Raw genomic sequence first — 15,797 nt, 5'->3', positions numbered from 1 at the left:
TTGGTATCAGCAGTAAACCAATCTGTGTGGATGCCACTGCATTACCTGTCTGAATTTTCTTGCATACCTGACCTACATGGATGTAACTGAAATCTCATGCTCTTTTCACATTTCTTGCCCTTGTCATATCTTTACTTCCCATCAACAGCTCTCAATATTTGTCAGCATCCTGGATCAGGCTGCAAATAATATTTCTCAAGTCATAAGTAAATGTATAATGCATACATACAGTGTTTTCTTAGTAGCATTTTTTACATGCCAATATACTAATGGAAACCAGAATATAGGCAAATTCTTGGCAAAGCTGCAGCACAGGCAGCTGTTCCACTAGCAGGACCTAAATAAGTTCACTTTGGAAATATACACACAAGTTTGCCTCCGTGATTTTTGGATTGCAGTACAAACATGTCCTGAATGCATAATTAAGCATTTAACCTGACCAGGCAATAAAAGAATTCCCTTTCTTTTAATACACTAGAAAAGCTGTCACTCAGAAATCTCCATCTCAGGAAACATCCTCAAAGCATCAGCAGTGCAGCTGCTGTTCAGTCCTTGGTACAAAACTCTGCTCAGATTAGTTCATCGCTCTGCTCATCTGTGCCATTCCTTCCCACACCAAATCCAAACCCCCACATGTTGCATGGGCACAGGAAAAGCAGCTCCCCATGCCCAGCTTCTGGCCTGGAGCTGATTTGAAGAGCAAGCTCCAGAGCTGGATCAGTCATTCTGGGCGAGCCAGGAAACAATCTGGCAGTCAATGGTCTCTGGCTGGAGCCAGGCAGACAGACAAGGCTGCCTGCTGCAGCCCGGGCTGCTTTACCCAAGCAGGCCTGGACTGACAGGGATAGAGACCCACCTCTTCATGGGAAACAGCACTGGAATGATTCAGGGACACTGGAGTGCACTGAAGGTCAATGCCAGTGCCTACCTGTTGATGAAATCGGTCTGTGTCTCTCTCTGAAATCATTCTCTGCAGGATGGTTATTTCTTTCTTCAGATTCCCATTGGCCATGTCACTCTTGCTCAGTGCAGCAGCACTCAGGACTTGAGCATTCTCTCTCCATTCATGTTCTCTGCTTTCTCTCTGCTTCAAAACAGCAGCCACACATTCCAACTCTTCGCCATTGGCTTCCCTCTCAGCTTCCAACTGTTGGGTAATTTCCTTCTGCCTTTGCAAGAGATGGTCTCTCTCCTGGAGAATTTTTCTCTTGTCTACTTCTTCCTCCCATTTTTGGAGTTTTTGGATTTGTTTCTTTAGGGTTTCCCCTTCATCTTTCCATTGTAAAGCCAATGTTAATTCTTTCAGGAGTTCACTCTGCCTCCTAAGCTCTTGTTCTCTCTCTATCAGAGTATTTTTTAAATACTTGACTCTGTCTGTCTGGTACTTGATCTCTTTATCCTTCTTTATCAGAGTCTGCTGAACATGCTGGAGATCTTCCCGAAGAGCTCTTATTTCCACTTCTAACTGCTTTTGCTCACTTTGAGCCTTGATCTCTCCTTCTCTCTCAGGGAAGGCTTCTTTCAGGAGCTCTTGCTCTCCATTATGTCTAACCTCTTCATTCTTCTCAGTTAGCCTAAGCTGGAGATTCTGCAAAGTCTTCAGTTCTTCTTCTACATGCAGGAGTTTTTGCCTAAGAGCATCATTGTCCTCATCTTTCTTCCTCACCACTTCCTCAAGTAGAGTCACTTGCTTCTGGCATGATGTTAGTGCTACTTTCATGCTTTCTTCACGAAGCTGGAACGTGTTCATTTGCTCTGTCTGCTTGAGGAACTCAAAATTGTTCTTCTTCAATATCTGGCTTGCTTTGTCTAGATCCTGCTCTAGACTTTTGGCCTGCTTGCCTGCCACCTCCTTCTGCTCTCGAAGGTCCTGGACGTACTCTTGCAAAGACACTATCTCTTGATCTCTAGCTTCGAGGGAAGATTCAGTGTATTCTAGTTTTTGCAGTATGGCTTTAGTCTGCACCGCTGTCTCTTCCTTCTGCTGTTGAAGTTTTGTGATGGCATCCTCCAGAACACAAATCTTGTCTTCTTTTTCTTTCAGAGTCAGTGTTGTTGCATGGAAATTTCTTTGCTCAGCTTCATGCTTTTCCTCCTTTTCCTTGCATGCCTCACATTGCTTTCTAAGGGACAAAATTTCCTGCTCTTTTTCCTTTAGTTCCACTTGAAGACACTGCAGAATTTGCTTCTGCTGTTCAGAGTCTTGCTTTTGTTTTTGGAAGGTCTCAATCAGTTCCTTCTGAGATTCAATCATTAAATCCTTTTCTTTCAATATTGTCCTAGAGTATTCTAAGTCTCTGTGCAAGACATTAATCTGTTCCTCTTTTTTTTCCTCATAGCTCCTTGTTTGTTGCTTTTGGATGTCCATAAGTCTGTCTTTTTCTTTTAAGGTTGCTAAGGTCTGCTCCAGTTGGTCACGGACAGTCTTTAACTGCATCTCCATGACTTCTTCAACTTCCTGCATTTGCTTTTGTTGTGACTCAAGCTCTTGATTTTTTTTATCTAAAGAAAGTGTCATGATTTCTACTTTACCAAGAAGCTCTTGCAGATGCCTGTCTTGCTGTTCCTTGTGCTGCTGCAAGAGCCTTAACTCTTCCCTTTGAGTGTCACACTCACTCTCTCTGTCCTTAAGAACAGTCCTGAGGTGTTCAAGGCTAGCATTTAGAGATTTCACATCTTCTCTCTCCTTTTCCAGTTCTTGAATCTGCTGAGTCAGAGAAAGAAGCTCCAACCTTTTCTCTTTCAGGTTTCCTTTCATATCATCAAGATCCACAAGCAGATTTCTGACTTGTACTGCACCATGCTGTTCTAGAATCATTATTTTCTCCTCCTGGAATTTGATCTCCAGGTGTCTCTCCTCCAGCTCTTTGCTCACCCTGCTGACAGCAGAGTTCTGTAATTCTAACTGCTTTTCTAGCTCCCTTATTAGTTCTTGCTGGGATCTGATCTCTTGGTCTTTCTCTTCCAGCTCTTGGCTCATTTTGCTTAAAACAATCCTTTGCTTTTCTTGCTGCTTTTCCAGCTCCTGTATCTGTTCCTGTTGGGATTCCACCTTCTGTTCTTTCTCTGTTATGTCCTTAATAACCTGATTAAGAGTAGTTTTATGCATTTCTTTCTGCTTTTCCAACATTCTAATCTGCTCTTGGTACAACTTCATTTCTTCCTCCCTCTCTGACAGGATGGCAGTCACACGAGTGAGATGCTCCTGCAAAGCATTGGTCTCTGCTGCCTCTTTCTGAAGAATCTCCATTTTCTTCCCCTGGTTTTGCACTTCCTCATTTTTAATTTTTAATATGGACAGGGCGGTTTGGAGTTCTTGTTCAAGGGAGTGATTCTTGTCTATTGCTGTATTTGCTCGGGTTTCAGAGGCTGCGACTGATTCCTCCAGAAGTTTTATCTCGTACTCTAGTTTTTCTTTATCTGCGTACAGCCTGTCCCGTTCATGCTGCAAAACAAGGGGAAAAAGGTTCATTCCCTCTCTCAGTTTGCTTTTCAGACCAGACCTGAACTCCTGCTGCAGAGGCAGGCACAGGCTGCCCCTCTCTCTCTGCCCCTTGGGATGCTGCAGACCTTTGCTGGCTCTCCCCTTGATGCTGCTCTTTCCCAGCTCACTCAGCCTGTCCCAGCTTCCTTTCTGCCCTTCCCCGACCTCCTGCAGCTCCACTCCAGTGCTCCTTTGGGGAGGAGCTGCCAGAACTGCAGCCAGGATTTCAAGTCCATGCTAAGCAGGATTTAGGCAGTGCCATGAGGATGTGCTCTCCACCAGGGAGGAAGGGAAGAGCAAACACCCCCAGCATTTCCTTTCCTGGGGTTGGGCTGACAGCAGTGGTTTCCCAGCTCTCCTGTGTAGAGTTTCCACGGCTCCATCCCCGAGAGCCCCACTGCCCTCTCCTGGAGCAGCAATGGCCAGATCAGTTTGTCATTCTCTGCTGCCACTCACGACGAGTTCTCCCCTTGCAGGCAACACGTCCTGGTGTGGATCAGCACTTGGCTTTCCTCTCTTCTCTCCCCACTGGCTGCTCTCAGATGGCCAAGGCCAAACACCTTTCTATTAACAGCAAACTTGGTCTTCTCACCCCTCCTTCCAGATCCAGATATTTAGAAATATGAACGTGGGTTTGGACACGAGGAATTCCCCAAACCATGCAATGTCCATAGAGACAGTGTGGACATTGAGAACTAAAGCATCTAGGGCACGGAAGCCCAGCATGGAGGAAAATCAGCAGCCTCAGTATTAATGGGCTTTGACATGACTACAACATCTTTTCTTCCTTATTCAGAAGAATGCAATTGGAAAAGTTTAACTGGAAAAAGGTGCTCCTTAGAACTATTAACAGAATGTGCAAACACAGCTAGGAAATGGCCCTTTGTGGCATCTGCCAATCTCACCAGCACATCCATCCTTTCCTTCTCCAGGTTCTCCAATTTCCTCTGCAGAGATGTCACCTCCTGACGAAGAGTCACAGCCTCTTCCTGCAGGGCAATGGCTTCTTCCTTCAAGGCAGTTTCTAGAGAAGTCTTCTGGTGCTCTGCCCTCAACATTGCTGCAGCAGGGAAGGGGAAGGAGAAGGGGAAAAGCAAAGCAGAGTCAAACTGATGTGCATCCTGCAGAGACAACAGCACTGTCTTCTCTGCCTGCCTGAGTTTGCCAGGCCCTGAGCCCACAAGGGCTCCAAAGCTGACAGAAATGAAGGCAACTTCCAGGCAGAGAAAAAAGCAGGAATGAAAGGGGCAAGTTTCAGAGGGCTAGGAAAGTGTGTTTGCTCTTGGCCTTGTGCAGAGTGAGCAACCCAAGAGAGACAAAGGCAAGGGGATGCCTGTGCAGCCCTGCTCCAGAGAGGCCAATAGCCTGGAGGCTCTGGCAGGGCCTGGAGTTTGGGGGAATCGAGCTGAGGCATCCAGCTACAGCTCCTTAGCACAGAGACGGCACCTGAAAGGCTCCAGCTGTGCACAGGATCAGCCATGGCACAGCCAGGTGGCACTGCCAGCCACAGCATCTTTCTCAAGAAAAAGCCTTCACTGGCACTTGGATGGATAAATCTCCTGCTGGTTGTTTTTCCCCTCTGCCTTTTTTTCTATGTGGCATCAAAGAACCCCACTGGAGAGACAGGATGGGGCAGTGGGTGGGAGAGGAGAAGCTGTACCTGCCCGACTTTCATCCAACTGTATCTGCAGCTCCTGATTGCTGGCTCTGAGATTGTCCATCTGATCCTGCCCTGTGCCCAGCTCCAGCTCCAAGGCCTGTATCTTCTTCCTTGCATTATTCTGGAAGAGATAAGAGGATCAGAATCACATGTCATTGCCAATGCTGGCAGGAGACAAAGGGCTACAAACACTAAAGCAGAAATAGCTATGTGGGAGAGGGCAGCTGGACTGTAGATGTGATTGTCATCCTCCTTCCTCCCCATGCCAGTGAGCCAACTCCCCTACAAGGACTGACACCCATCCTGGCCTTGGCATTGTGCTTGTCCAGCAGCCCAACAGCAAGATAGGATTTCTGGGTGCACTGGACACACATTACCAGATCTTTCTGGGAATGTTCCAGGTGCTGCTGCAGGTCTTGCAGAGCTGCTGCCACTCTGTCCACTGTGAGCTCTGCAGGGACATCTCCGGCCTGAGAAGCAGTTAGGCCCAGGACATGACCCTCTTCTGAAAAGAGAAGACATTCTGTTTCAAGATTGAATCCAGTGGTCTCCAAAGAACAAGGCCTCTCTACCTAGGAGGAGGTGCCTTTGTCATTGTCCTAGAGTTCACCTTGCAGCAGGATGTGTGTCACAGGATGACATTATTCTGATGACCACTAATGTCAGCACTGCCTCAGAGACAACTGCATGGGCCCTGGGCTTGACATGGACTTGGCCCTTGCATGGGCTTGACAGGACTTGGTCCCTTCTCCCTTCTGACTCTGATCATTTCTCTATATACAAACATGGAGTTGTGTGTTTACAGGGAAGTCAAGCTGTCAAGACTTCCCAAGGCCTGAGTCAGCCTGAACTGACAGGGTGAGTGTGTGATACCAGGGTGACCAGGAACACCCCCTCACTCCACCTGCTCTCCCACACCTGCTCACCCAGCCTCCCACACTTGCCTGAGCTCCAAGTGACCAAGTCTCTGCTGTCCCTGATCATGTGGTGGAGAACCAAGAGCAGTTTGTCCAGCTGGGATTGTGTTTCCTGGTGGGCACCACTGGCCTGTTGACACTGTGTGGCCAAGGCCTCTGCTCTGTTCTCAGAGCTCTGGAGCCTCACACGCAGCTCAGACACCTCAGCCTCCAGCACGTCCACAGAGTCCCTCAAAGCACTTTCTCCTGCTCGAGACTCCTGCAGTTCCTGCAGCAGCTGCTTCTCTCGAGTTGCCTGGGAAGCCTCCATCTGCAGCACTGTGTCCTGCAGGGCCCGGATCTGGAAGATGGATGCACAGAGCCTCAGGGACAGGGCTGCTCCTGAGGCCACAGAGTGGGACATAGGGAGAGCAACAAAGGAGAAATGACTGCAGGCAAAAACACACCAAAACCAGACTGCACAGAAGCCAGGATTCCAATGGAGACAAATGTAGAGAAAAGAGGGAAAGGGAGGCAATGGGCATCCTTGAGGCTGCAGCTCTGAACAGCAGCTGAGATGGCTGTGCTGGAAGTGCCCTGCCCAGCCTGCCATAGCCACCTCTGTGTCCTCACATTGCTCAGTGCCCAGCACAGGCACCAACTCTGTCTGGGACAACACTGCTAACTGAGGGACAGAGAAGCTCCAGAGGAGTCTGCTGCTGCTCCCCTCCCAGATTTCCTGCTGGGACCTGGGAGAGAACGGAGGGAAACTTCGGCGGCAGACAGCAGATCCAGCCTTGGCCTCAGCGTGCAGCAGCAGCCCCGGGCAGAACACGGCAGCTGTGCGTGCTGCTGGCAGGGGAAAGAGGTTGGGGCCTCCAAGCCAAAGGTGCTGTTGTGTGTCCCTGGAGAAGAGGATGCCACTGCACAGCTTACCTGGGTGTTGAGCTCCTGCATTTCTCTTCTATGCTCTGAGTGGAGCTCCTCAGCCTGGGTAAGGGCAGAACGAAGCTGAGACACCTGATTGATCTGGGCCAGGTTGTTTTCTTCCAGGGTTCTGAGACTCAGATCCTTTTCTTCCAGAGACAGAGTCAGCCTGTAGAACAAGGCAACAGATGGCCATGAGAGACATTCATATCCCTTGGGTGCCTCAGAGTTGGTCAACTCCAACTCAACTGATGGAGCTGACCACTATGTCAGGCAACATTTGGAATGTGTCAAGCTTTGTCTGGGGTAGATGATGAGCGAGTCCAGAGCTTATGGGTCAGAATAAAAGGACAGACAAGTAAGGGTGACATTCCTGTGGGTGTTTGCTAGAGGCCACCTAAACAAGAGGAGAAGTAGGTAAGGCTTTCTACAGGCAACATAAAGCAACCTCAAAGTCACAGGACCTGGTTCTTGTGGGGGACTTTAGCTTCCCTGCCATCAGCTAGAGAAGAAACACAGTGCAGGATGTTCCTGGAAAGCACTGATGACAACTTGCTGTCACAGGCAGCGGAGGATCCCACAAGGAACAGCACGCTGCTCAACCTTACCCTAACAATCAGGGAAGGCCTTGTTGGAGATGTGAGCCTGAGGTCAGCCTTGGCTGCACTGTGTATGAATGAGATTGTGGAGTTCAGCTGGGGGTGAGGAAAAAGCAGGGCAGCAAGCAAGATTACAACCACAGACCTCTTGAGAGCTAACTTTAGTCTCTCCAGGGACCTTCTTGAAAGAAGCACATGCAAACAGGCCCTGCAGGGTAAAGGGATCCAAGCTGATACTCAAGGATCACTTCCTCCAGGCTCAACAATACATCCTAGTGAGCAAGAAACTGGGCAAAGGGGGCAAGAGACCTGAGTGGATAAGCAAAGAACTCTTGTCATTCCTCAAGCACAAGCAGGAAGTACAGAGGAGATGGAAGCAGGCTCAGGCCACTTAAAATGAATATAGAGAGATTGTTGGAGTAATTAGAAATGAGACAAAGAAGACCAAGGACCACCTTGGAATTAAATCTGGGCAAGGACATCAAGGACATCAAGAAGAGTTTTTTTAAATACATCAGTTACAAACGGAAAACCAAGGATGATGTGTCTCTGTCTGTTCCTAAATAGAGGGGAGACCCTGGTAACAGAGGATGCAGAGAAGGCAGAGTTCCTGAGTGCCTTTCTTTGCATCAGTCTGTACTGGTCAAGACCAGCCCTCAGGGATCTCTGGCCCAGGAGACCCGGCTAAAAGAATGTTGGAAGGAAGACTATCCCTTAGTGTGGCAGCAGCTCTCTGGCCACAGAGAGCAGGCACAGACTTTCCCAGGCATTGTCCTGGGGAAGGCTGTGAGAAAATCAGAGAAAAGAATGAGAAACAATTCTTATCTCCACTTGCTGCACCTGCTGTTTTGAACATGTGGAATGTGTTGTGGAGATTTGTTTACCAAAGGGTGATTTCTTAATTGGACACTGGTGATGGTGTTCGGATTGATTGACCAATTAGGTCAAAGCTGTATCAGACTGGCTGTAAGGGTTACTGAATTTCTTAATAGTATAATATAATATAAGATGATATAATAAAGCAATTGATTGGCCTTCTGCAATCATGGAGTCAATGCTAATTATGACCCAGCTGGGGGCCTGCAGTGACACCTTAGCAAGACTTTCCTTTCAAGGAGGACTGGGTTAGTGAACACCTGGGCATACTTGACATCCACAAGTCCTTAGGCCCTGATAGGATGTGTCCATGAGTGCTGAGGGAGCTTGTGGACACCAGAGTGAGGCCACTCCCCATTATCTTTGAAAGGTCATGGAGATCAGGAGAGGTGCCTGGGGGCTGGAAGAAAGCAAATGTCATTCTGGTCTTCAGAAAGGGCATGGAGGAGGGCCCAGGGAACTACAGGCCTGTCAGAATCACCTCAATCCCTGGAAAGGTGATGGAGTACCTCATGTTGGAGGTCCCCTCTTCCCCACATGGAAAGACAAAAAGGTGATCAGGAATGGTAAGCATGGATACACTAAAGATAAATCATGCCTGACCGACCTGATTGCCTTCTACAATGAAACATCTACCTGGGTGGACAAAGGGAGAGCAGTGGATATTGTCTACCTTGATTTCAGCAAGGCTTTTGACACAGTCTCTCGCAACATCCTCCTTGGGAAACTCAGACACTGGTGGCTGGAGGAGTGGACAATGGGCTGGACTGAGTACTGGCTGAACAGCAGAAGCCAGAGGGTTGTAATTAGTGGCACAGGGGCTCGTTAGAGGCCTGTCATTACTGGTGTTCCCCAGGGTTCTCTCCTGGGCCCGCTATTGTTGAACTTGCTCATCAATGACTTGGATGAGGCGGTCCATCCCTCCCCACCAGGGTCGCTGTGCATCCCCTCAGAGGGATCTCAGCAGGCTGGGGATGGGCAGAGGAACCTTCTGAAATCCAGCAAGGGCCAAGGCAGGGTCCTGCACCTGGGGAGGAACAGCCCCAGGCACCTGCACAGGCTGGGGCCAACCTGCTGGGAAGCAGCTTTGTGGAGAAGGATGGACCAGATGAGCCACTGTGGTGCCTCCAACCTTACCCATTCTGTGATTCTCTTCATCTGGCCTAGATAAAAAAGAATGGGTTTAACACAACTTATGTCAACAAAAAGCATGAGATACCGGGCTGATCCACATCCCAAAGGCTTCAAGTTACAGGAGCCAAGGTGGAGCTGATGGATGTATCCAGCTCCTTACAATGCAGCTTGGGCAGTGTCAACACACCCACCTAACAACACAATACCCCCTAGAGGGAAAGGGCTACTCCAAAATCCTTTGTCTGCAGAAAAACTCTATTTGAAGACTTAAAAGAAAAGAGAATGAAAGACAACATCCAGACAAGGAGAAGTATCTGCACTGCACAGAGAGTTCAGAATCTGCCACTTAGGAAATGCTGCCAGAGCCCCTGGCAGGTGCAGAGATGGCAAAGAGGGAATCCATTCACCACAATGCAGAGTCCCACAGGCCTTCATTTACCTGGCTTTTTCCTTCTCTAGGGCATCCACGGTAGCCTGCAATTCTGAATTTTGCTGTGCCACTTCTTCCCATTGATTCCTTTCCCTCTCCAACTTCTGCAGATGCACTTGCAGCTCCTTGTTCTGATTTTCTGCCTCCTCCAGCATCTTCTGGACATGCTCAACCTCCAACAGCTTCTGCCTGGACTCTTCCTGGGCCTCCCTCACATCTTGCTGGGCTCTCTGGACAGTAATTTCCTGGGACTCTCGGCAGGCTGCCAGCTGAGATGTCAACTCTCCCACCTCCAGTCAAAGAGAACAAAGCAGTCAGAGGCTACAGCCACAGCTTGTCACTGTCAGCCACAGCACAGGCTGTGAGGCAAAGGACAACTTTTGAGGAAAGGCAAAGGACAACTTTCCATTTCTCCGTGTCCTGAGAGCTCCAGATTCACACTGGATATGGACCACTTGTTTCAGTCTCTAAGTGGCCCACCACCAAGGGCACCTGAAAAAGCACCTCCCAAACCAAGGCTAGCAAGGAGAGGCCAGCAGGAATCTATGCTGATGGTTGCTGGCCAACAGCCCAGAGGACTAGCCCAGCTGTCCAGAGCAGCAGCTGAGATTCAGCAGAGCACTGGGTGTCCTTCAGAGCAGCTGCCATGGAGCCCCCAGAGCCTGAGACAGCCCCAGGGATCACCCCATCAGCTGCTGCTCTGCCATGGAAAAGCAAGAAGGCCACAGACCCCTCACTGAATGGCTGCAGGGCCACTGCTGTTTCACTCACCTGCTTTTGTAGAGCCTCCCTCTGCTCAAGGAGCAGATTCATTTCCTCTTTGAGGCCTTGTAGCTCCTCCTTGTGCCTCCTCTGTGCTGCCTGGACTTCACTGCGAGCTTCCTCCAGCTCAGCTTGCAGATTTGCCTTGATGGTCTGGCAACAAAATGCAGAGCAACTTCCTAGAACCTACCCTAAGGCTCAGCTTGTTCCACTTGCTGCCTCAAAATCCCATTCCTTTAGCTGCTTCTTTTGGCTTCTCTACCCAGCTCTGCTTCCACTGCAAGCCTTCCTTCCTGGGGCTGAGCTCTGGAGCTTACCAGGCTCTGTGCTCCCAGGGCCTGAAGCAGCCCTTGCCTCCTCAGTCCCAGGAGCTGCCTTTTGTGCCCTTGTCACTGCTCTGCCCTCTGTTGCCTGCCTACTCACACTTACCTGCCCCTTTTCTTGCTGCTCTTTCACCTCCTGCCTGAGCTGCTGGACCTGCTGGTGGGCTTGGCTGAGCTCTCCCTGAGTTTGGAGCAGTGCCTCTGATAAAGCACTCTTCTCCTTCTGCTCTTCCAGCAGCACCTGCACAGAAGGAAAGAGAAGAGGGCTTCACACTTCTCCTGCAACATCCGTGTGGCAGAGGCAAAGACTGATGGGCTCACGTGCTCTCACAGCACTCAGCTGCTGCTCCCCTGGGCTACTGCCTGCCCCAGGGCAGACACAGCTTCCCAGGAAGTGACTTAAAACACAGCCCAGAAGACATCTCTTGGTTACTGTTCAGAAATACTCCAGGCAAGTCTTTAAAAAGATTTTTCTCTTGTCAGTGTTCCTGCTGTGCTCTCCCTGTTCTCACATAAGAAAAGAGCTACAAACACACTTTGGCTATGGACACCTACCAGTACACACCAAAAGGGGAGCAGAAAGAGAACAGTGAAGGTACCCTGAGGTACATCTTAGAACAACAGAGCACAAGAGCAGCACAAAAATCTCAGCTGACAGCTGATGTTTCTGCCTGGCTTCCTATGAGAGGGCTCATTCCTGGTCCCCATTCAGCTTTCACCTCTCCCAATTCAATGTAGAACACACGGAGGGCATGCTCCACACAGCCCCATGTCGTGCCATCTCCCACAGCTCCAGCCTTGCAAAAAATCACACCAGTTCTCCCCCCACAATCATTACCTCTCGCTTGGCATTTTCAAATCTAGTTCGTTCCTCTTCTTGTTGGGCCAGCAGGGTGGCAACTTCCTGCCTCATCTCAAACAGCACCTTCTTGTGCTCCTGCTCTCTCTCTGCCTTCTCTTTTTCCCATTGCTCCAGCATCTCCTGCATCTCTGCATGGTGCCCTTTGCACTCACTTGCCTGAGGAGGGGAGGGAAAAATTTGCAAGATGAAGTGCCAGGCAAGCTCCTTGCTGAAAAAGGTGAAGCTTCTCCCTCCCACAACCCCCAACCAGGAAAGACAACAGTGCTCCAGAAACCGTGTCCTGTCATGGAATTCAAAAGGAGGCTCAGCAGGTGCAAGAATCACAGACTCATGGAATCTCTTCTGTTGGCAAAGACCTTCCCAAGCGTTGAGTCCAAGCACTCACAAAAGGAGGTGTCACCTTCCCCTCTCTGATGCCCCAGTGACAAGGACTGAAGGACCATGGACAAGGGGCCTGTTCCATTTGCTTCCAGCCCAAAGCTAATCCCTCTGTCCACCATGGAAGCACAGCAAGAAAGGAACCGAGTTCCCACGCCTGCAGCCAGCAGCACTGTTGGCATCTGCTCCACACTGGCATCTGCTCCGTGGCACGTGGGACTCAGGCACGATCCTGCCCTGGGCTGCCACGCTTTGGGTGGGCACTGCCCAACCCACTCTGGAACTCCTCTTACACCCTCACTGGAGCCGTGGCTGCATTTACTGTCCCAGCACCATCCTGGGGGCCTTCGGGCACCTCCAAGTCCGAGCTGCTGGCTCTGCTGCCCGGCCCAGCAGCGGGAGGCCTCTGGCAGAGGATTGCTGCCCTTTCACACCCTTAGGCTCTGCTTGTGCTAAACCAACCCACAGGGCTGGCTTGGACAATTCAGAAGTGTACTGTCCCCTACCAGGTCTTGCAGGAGCTTCTTTATTTCCAGTTGCTGAGCAGTTCCCTGAAGCCTGAGGCTTTCGTGATGCTGCTGCTCTGCCTGCAGGAGCTGTTGAGCTGTGTCTTCCTGTTCCTGCCTCCTGAGAGCTCTCTCTGCTTCCAGCTCATGTTGCAGGCACTTCACTTCTCCTGCAAACACAACCAACAGCAAGAGTCAGAGTCTTTACTGACTTTACTGACCTCAGCCCCTTCACTGCCAGAAGCCCCACCACTCCTCAGAAGCCCTGTGGACAGAGGCAGCTTTACAGGGTGCTTAGCTTCTCTAAGCAGGGGCAGCACCACAAACAAAGCACACGAGGTTCTCACCTTCTATCACCTCCTTGGCCTGTGTGACTGTGAACACTTGAGCTTCCAGATGGTTCCTGGTCACCTCCAGTTGAGATATCTGCTGCTGAGCAGCAAACAGCCTGGATTCCAGGCTCTCCTTTGCTGACCTACAAGTTGCACGTATGGAGAGACATGAGTTGCTTGCTCCAGACACCCACAGCCAGTTATTCCAGGACGACGTGGCTCAAGATCCCCACACCTGAGTACGGGAAATGGGGAAACTCACCCAGAGAAGGCACATTTGTGCCATTTCAACAGCAGAGCAGGGCCCTCTGAGGGACTGCCCAGGCCTTCCTTATGGCCTGGCATAGCACAGACAGCCCAGCCCAACCTGACCTCAACAGCCAAATCTACATCTGAAAAGCACAGAGGATACCTTAAACCCCTGTGCAGTGTTTACCACCTTTATCATTACAGCTCTTCAGCCCTGTCCTGCCCAGGGTTTGCTCCCTGCCTTTACCTGGTCTCTGCCAGCTGCTTGGAAAGGTCATGTTGGTGGCGCTCTGTGGCTGCCAGTCGGCCCTCAAGGGCAGCCTTCTCCCGGCCCAGCAGCTCCTTCTCTCTGCACACCTGAGCCATTTCATGCCCTTGGCCAGAGGATTCCTGGCGCAGATGCTCCAGAGCCCTGCTCAACGACTCTTGCTCCTGGGAAACCTGGAAGTGGGACAAGGTACAGCTCGAGCCCTTCCTCAGGAGCCCTGTGCAGAGCCAGCCAGTGGCACCTCGCAGGCAGCCAGAGGACAAGGAGCACCTGTGCTCTGGGCTCAAAGTTTCACAGCATCTGCCCTATGCAGCTCTGATAGCCTGGGCTGCCAAAAGCCTCTGGCACTGTTACTTTGGAAGTGCTGTGTCAGGCCCTGCTGGCTTGCCTGGGACCAGACAGCTCCTTCCCAACAAACATCCCTACTCCAAACTCCGTGTTGTCACCCAAAACCACTGCATCTTCCACAGCTGCCACTTGGCAAACAAAATTTCTCTCTGGATCTATTTCTTTGCTGGACATTTTCAGGAAGGTTTGGGAAAACAAATTTGCTTGCTGAATCAAGGGAAAATATACAGGATTTCCCCCTTCAAGAACAAAACTCACATCAAAGTGTCTTTTCCTCACATATTCATAGCAACTCTCTGCAAGGAGAGGATGCCTCACAGGGAAATGGCTCTTGTGCTGAGCAGACATTTCGTGACTGATGGACATCTGGCTGATGTGGCCAAAGCAAAACGTCTGCTGTGCATTTGCCAAACTTACCACATTCCCCAGAACTGAGATTGTCTGACAGGGATCATGAGAAACAAAGCCTTCTCTTGCAGCTATCCTGTAACACCCAATCCAAACCTCCTCTGGCACAGCTTGGGGCTGTTTCCTCTGGTCCTGGCCCTTGTTCCCTGGGAGCAGAGCCTGACCCTCACCTGGCTGCAGCTTCCTGTCACAGAGAGCTATAGGGAGCAAGAAGGTGCCCCCTGAGCCTCCTTTTCTCCAGGCTGAGCTCCCACAGCTCCCTCAGCTGCTTCTGGTCACACTTGGGCTCCAGACCCTTCCCCAGCTGCGTTCCCTTCTCTGGATATGCTCCAACTTCATGACAAAAATCATCAACAGAAACATACAGACCTGTTTTTTTCCAGAAAAAGGATTCAGAGCTACAGAGTTTGATCCTTTTGCCACAGTTTGATTTTTTTGCCACCCACTCAGATTCATGGACAACACAATTATCTCTTCGCAGGTTATCAAGAGCCAAAAAAGAAGCCAACAAAGACAGATGGAGTAAAAGACTCTGTAGAAGCAGAGGACAACTCTGAGAACTGTGGAACAGCTCTGCGAGCCACCCACACATTTCCAAAAAGGAGCAAGCGAAGCCTTGTGACCTCTAGCACTACCACATGTCCCCCTGACAAAACCACTGCAGAATCCATCAGGTAAAGATTCCCTCAACCAAGCAGCCCAGCGCTCACATGGATGCACCATACTTTTGGTCACCTGACGGAATTTCTCCTGGGTTTCTGCTTTCTCCTCTCCCAGTGTCCTAAGTTCCAGCCACAGCTCCTCCCGTTGCTCCTCTGCTTCCTTCAGCAGCTGCTCTAGCCGGGCTTTCTCTGCACAGAGCTCTTTGTTTGCTCTTTCACAGAAGTTCAGCTTCTCCTGCTCACAGATCTTTGCTCTCTCCATCTCATCCACTTTAGCAGACAAAACTTCCTTCTCTTGCTCCAGCTAGAGTCACAAATATAGAGGAAATAAAGTACAGGAAGAATTACTATGAAAGATTGGCTCAGACAGAAAAGGAACACTGCCACAGTCAGTTGGGCAGACCGTGCCAAGCTAAGAAGGCTGAGAAACAGCAGCAGCTGGAGACAAATACCTGGCACATCTCTGGTACCTCTGCTCACCTGCCACATATATTTGTTCAGCTGCACTTTGTCCAATGCAAGAGCTTCATTGATGCTGCTCATCTTCGCTGCTGCAGCCTGTAGATCAGCTCTTTCAGCATTCAGCTTGTTCTGAGCCCCTGTCAGCTCTGCCACTGACCGCTCTGCCTGGAGAGGCAAAACAACAATAGGACAACAAGGGCAGCAAAATCCTGGACTGCAGGCAGCCACTCC

General features: G+C 50.2%; 1 protein-coding gene across 1 annotated transcript in view; it reads right to left on the bottom strand.

Moving 5' to 3' along the window:
- CEP250 (centrosomal protein 250) overlaps positions 1 to 15,797 on the bottom strand; it is a 28,163-nt gene that overhangs the window by 4,141 nt on the left and 8,225 nt on the right. Inside the window, exons 13-27 of the mRNA XM_053958694.1 lie at positions 15,585 to 15,731; positions 15,178 to 15,408; positions 13,666 to 13,859; positions 13,185 to 13,312; positions 12,838 to 13,007; positions 11,930 to 12,109; positions 11,198 to 11,332; positions 10,778 to 10,921; positions 10,016 to 10,296; positions 6,977 to 7,136; positions 6,089 to 6,401; positions 5,522 to 5,649; positions 5,145 to 5,265; positions 4,390 to 4,544; positions 929 to 3,445 (exon numbers count right to left, since the gene is read on the bottom strand). Of these exons, the coding sequence (XP_053814669.1) occupies positions 929 to 3,445; positions 4,390 to 4,544; positions 5,145 to 5,265; positions 5,522 to 5,649; positions 6,089 to 6,401; positions 6,977 to 7,136; positions 10,016 to 10,296; positions 10,778 to 10,921; positions 11,198 to 11,332; positions 11,930 to 12,109; positions 12,838 to 13,007; positions 13,185 to 13,312; positions 13,666 to 13,859; positions 15,178 to 15,408; positions 15,585 to 15,731 (5,004 nt within the window). The remainder of the gene's footprint in view (positions 1 to 928; positions 3,446 to 4,389; positions 4,545 to 5,144; positions 5,266 to 5,521; positions 5,650 to 6,088; positions 6,402 to 6,976; positions 7,137 to 10,015; positions 10,297 to 10,777; positions 10,922 to 11,197; positions 11,333 to 11,929; positions 12,110 to 12,837; positions 13,008 to 13,184; positions 13,313 to 13,665; positions 13,860 to 15,177; positions 15,409 to 15,584; positions 15,732 to 15,797) is intronic.

This window comes from Vidua chalybeata, chromosome 17, assembly GCF_026979565.1.
Source record: "Vidua chalybeata isolate OUT-0048 chromosome 17, bVidCha1 merged haplotype, whole genome shotgun sequence".
In the NCBI taxonomy this organism is placed as follows: Eukaryota; Metazoa; Chordata; class Aves; order Passeriformes; family Viduidae; genus Vidua; species Vidua chalybeata.
Note: the sequence above shows the minus strand (reverse complement) of the source record. Positions and strands in the feature narration are given on the sequence as shown.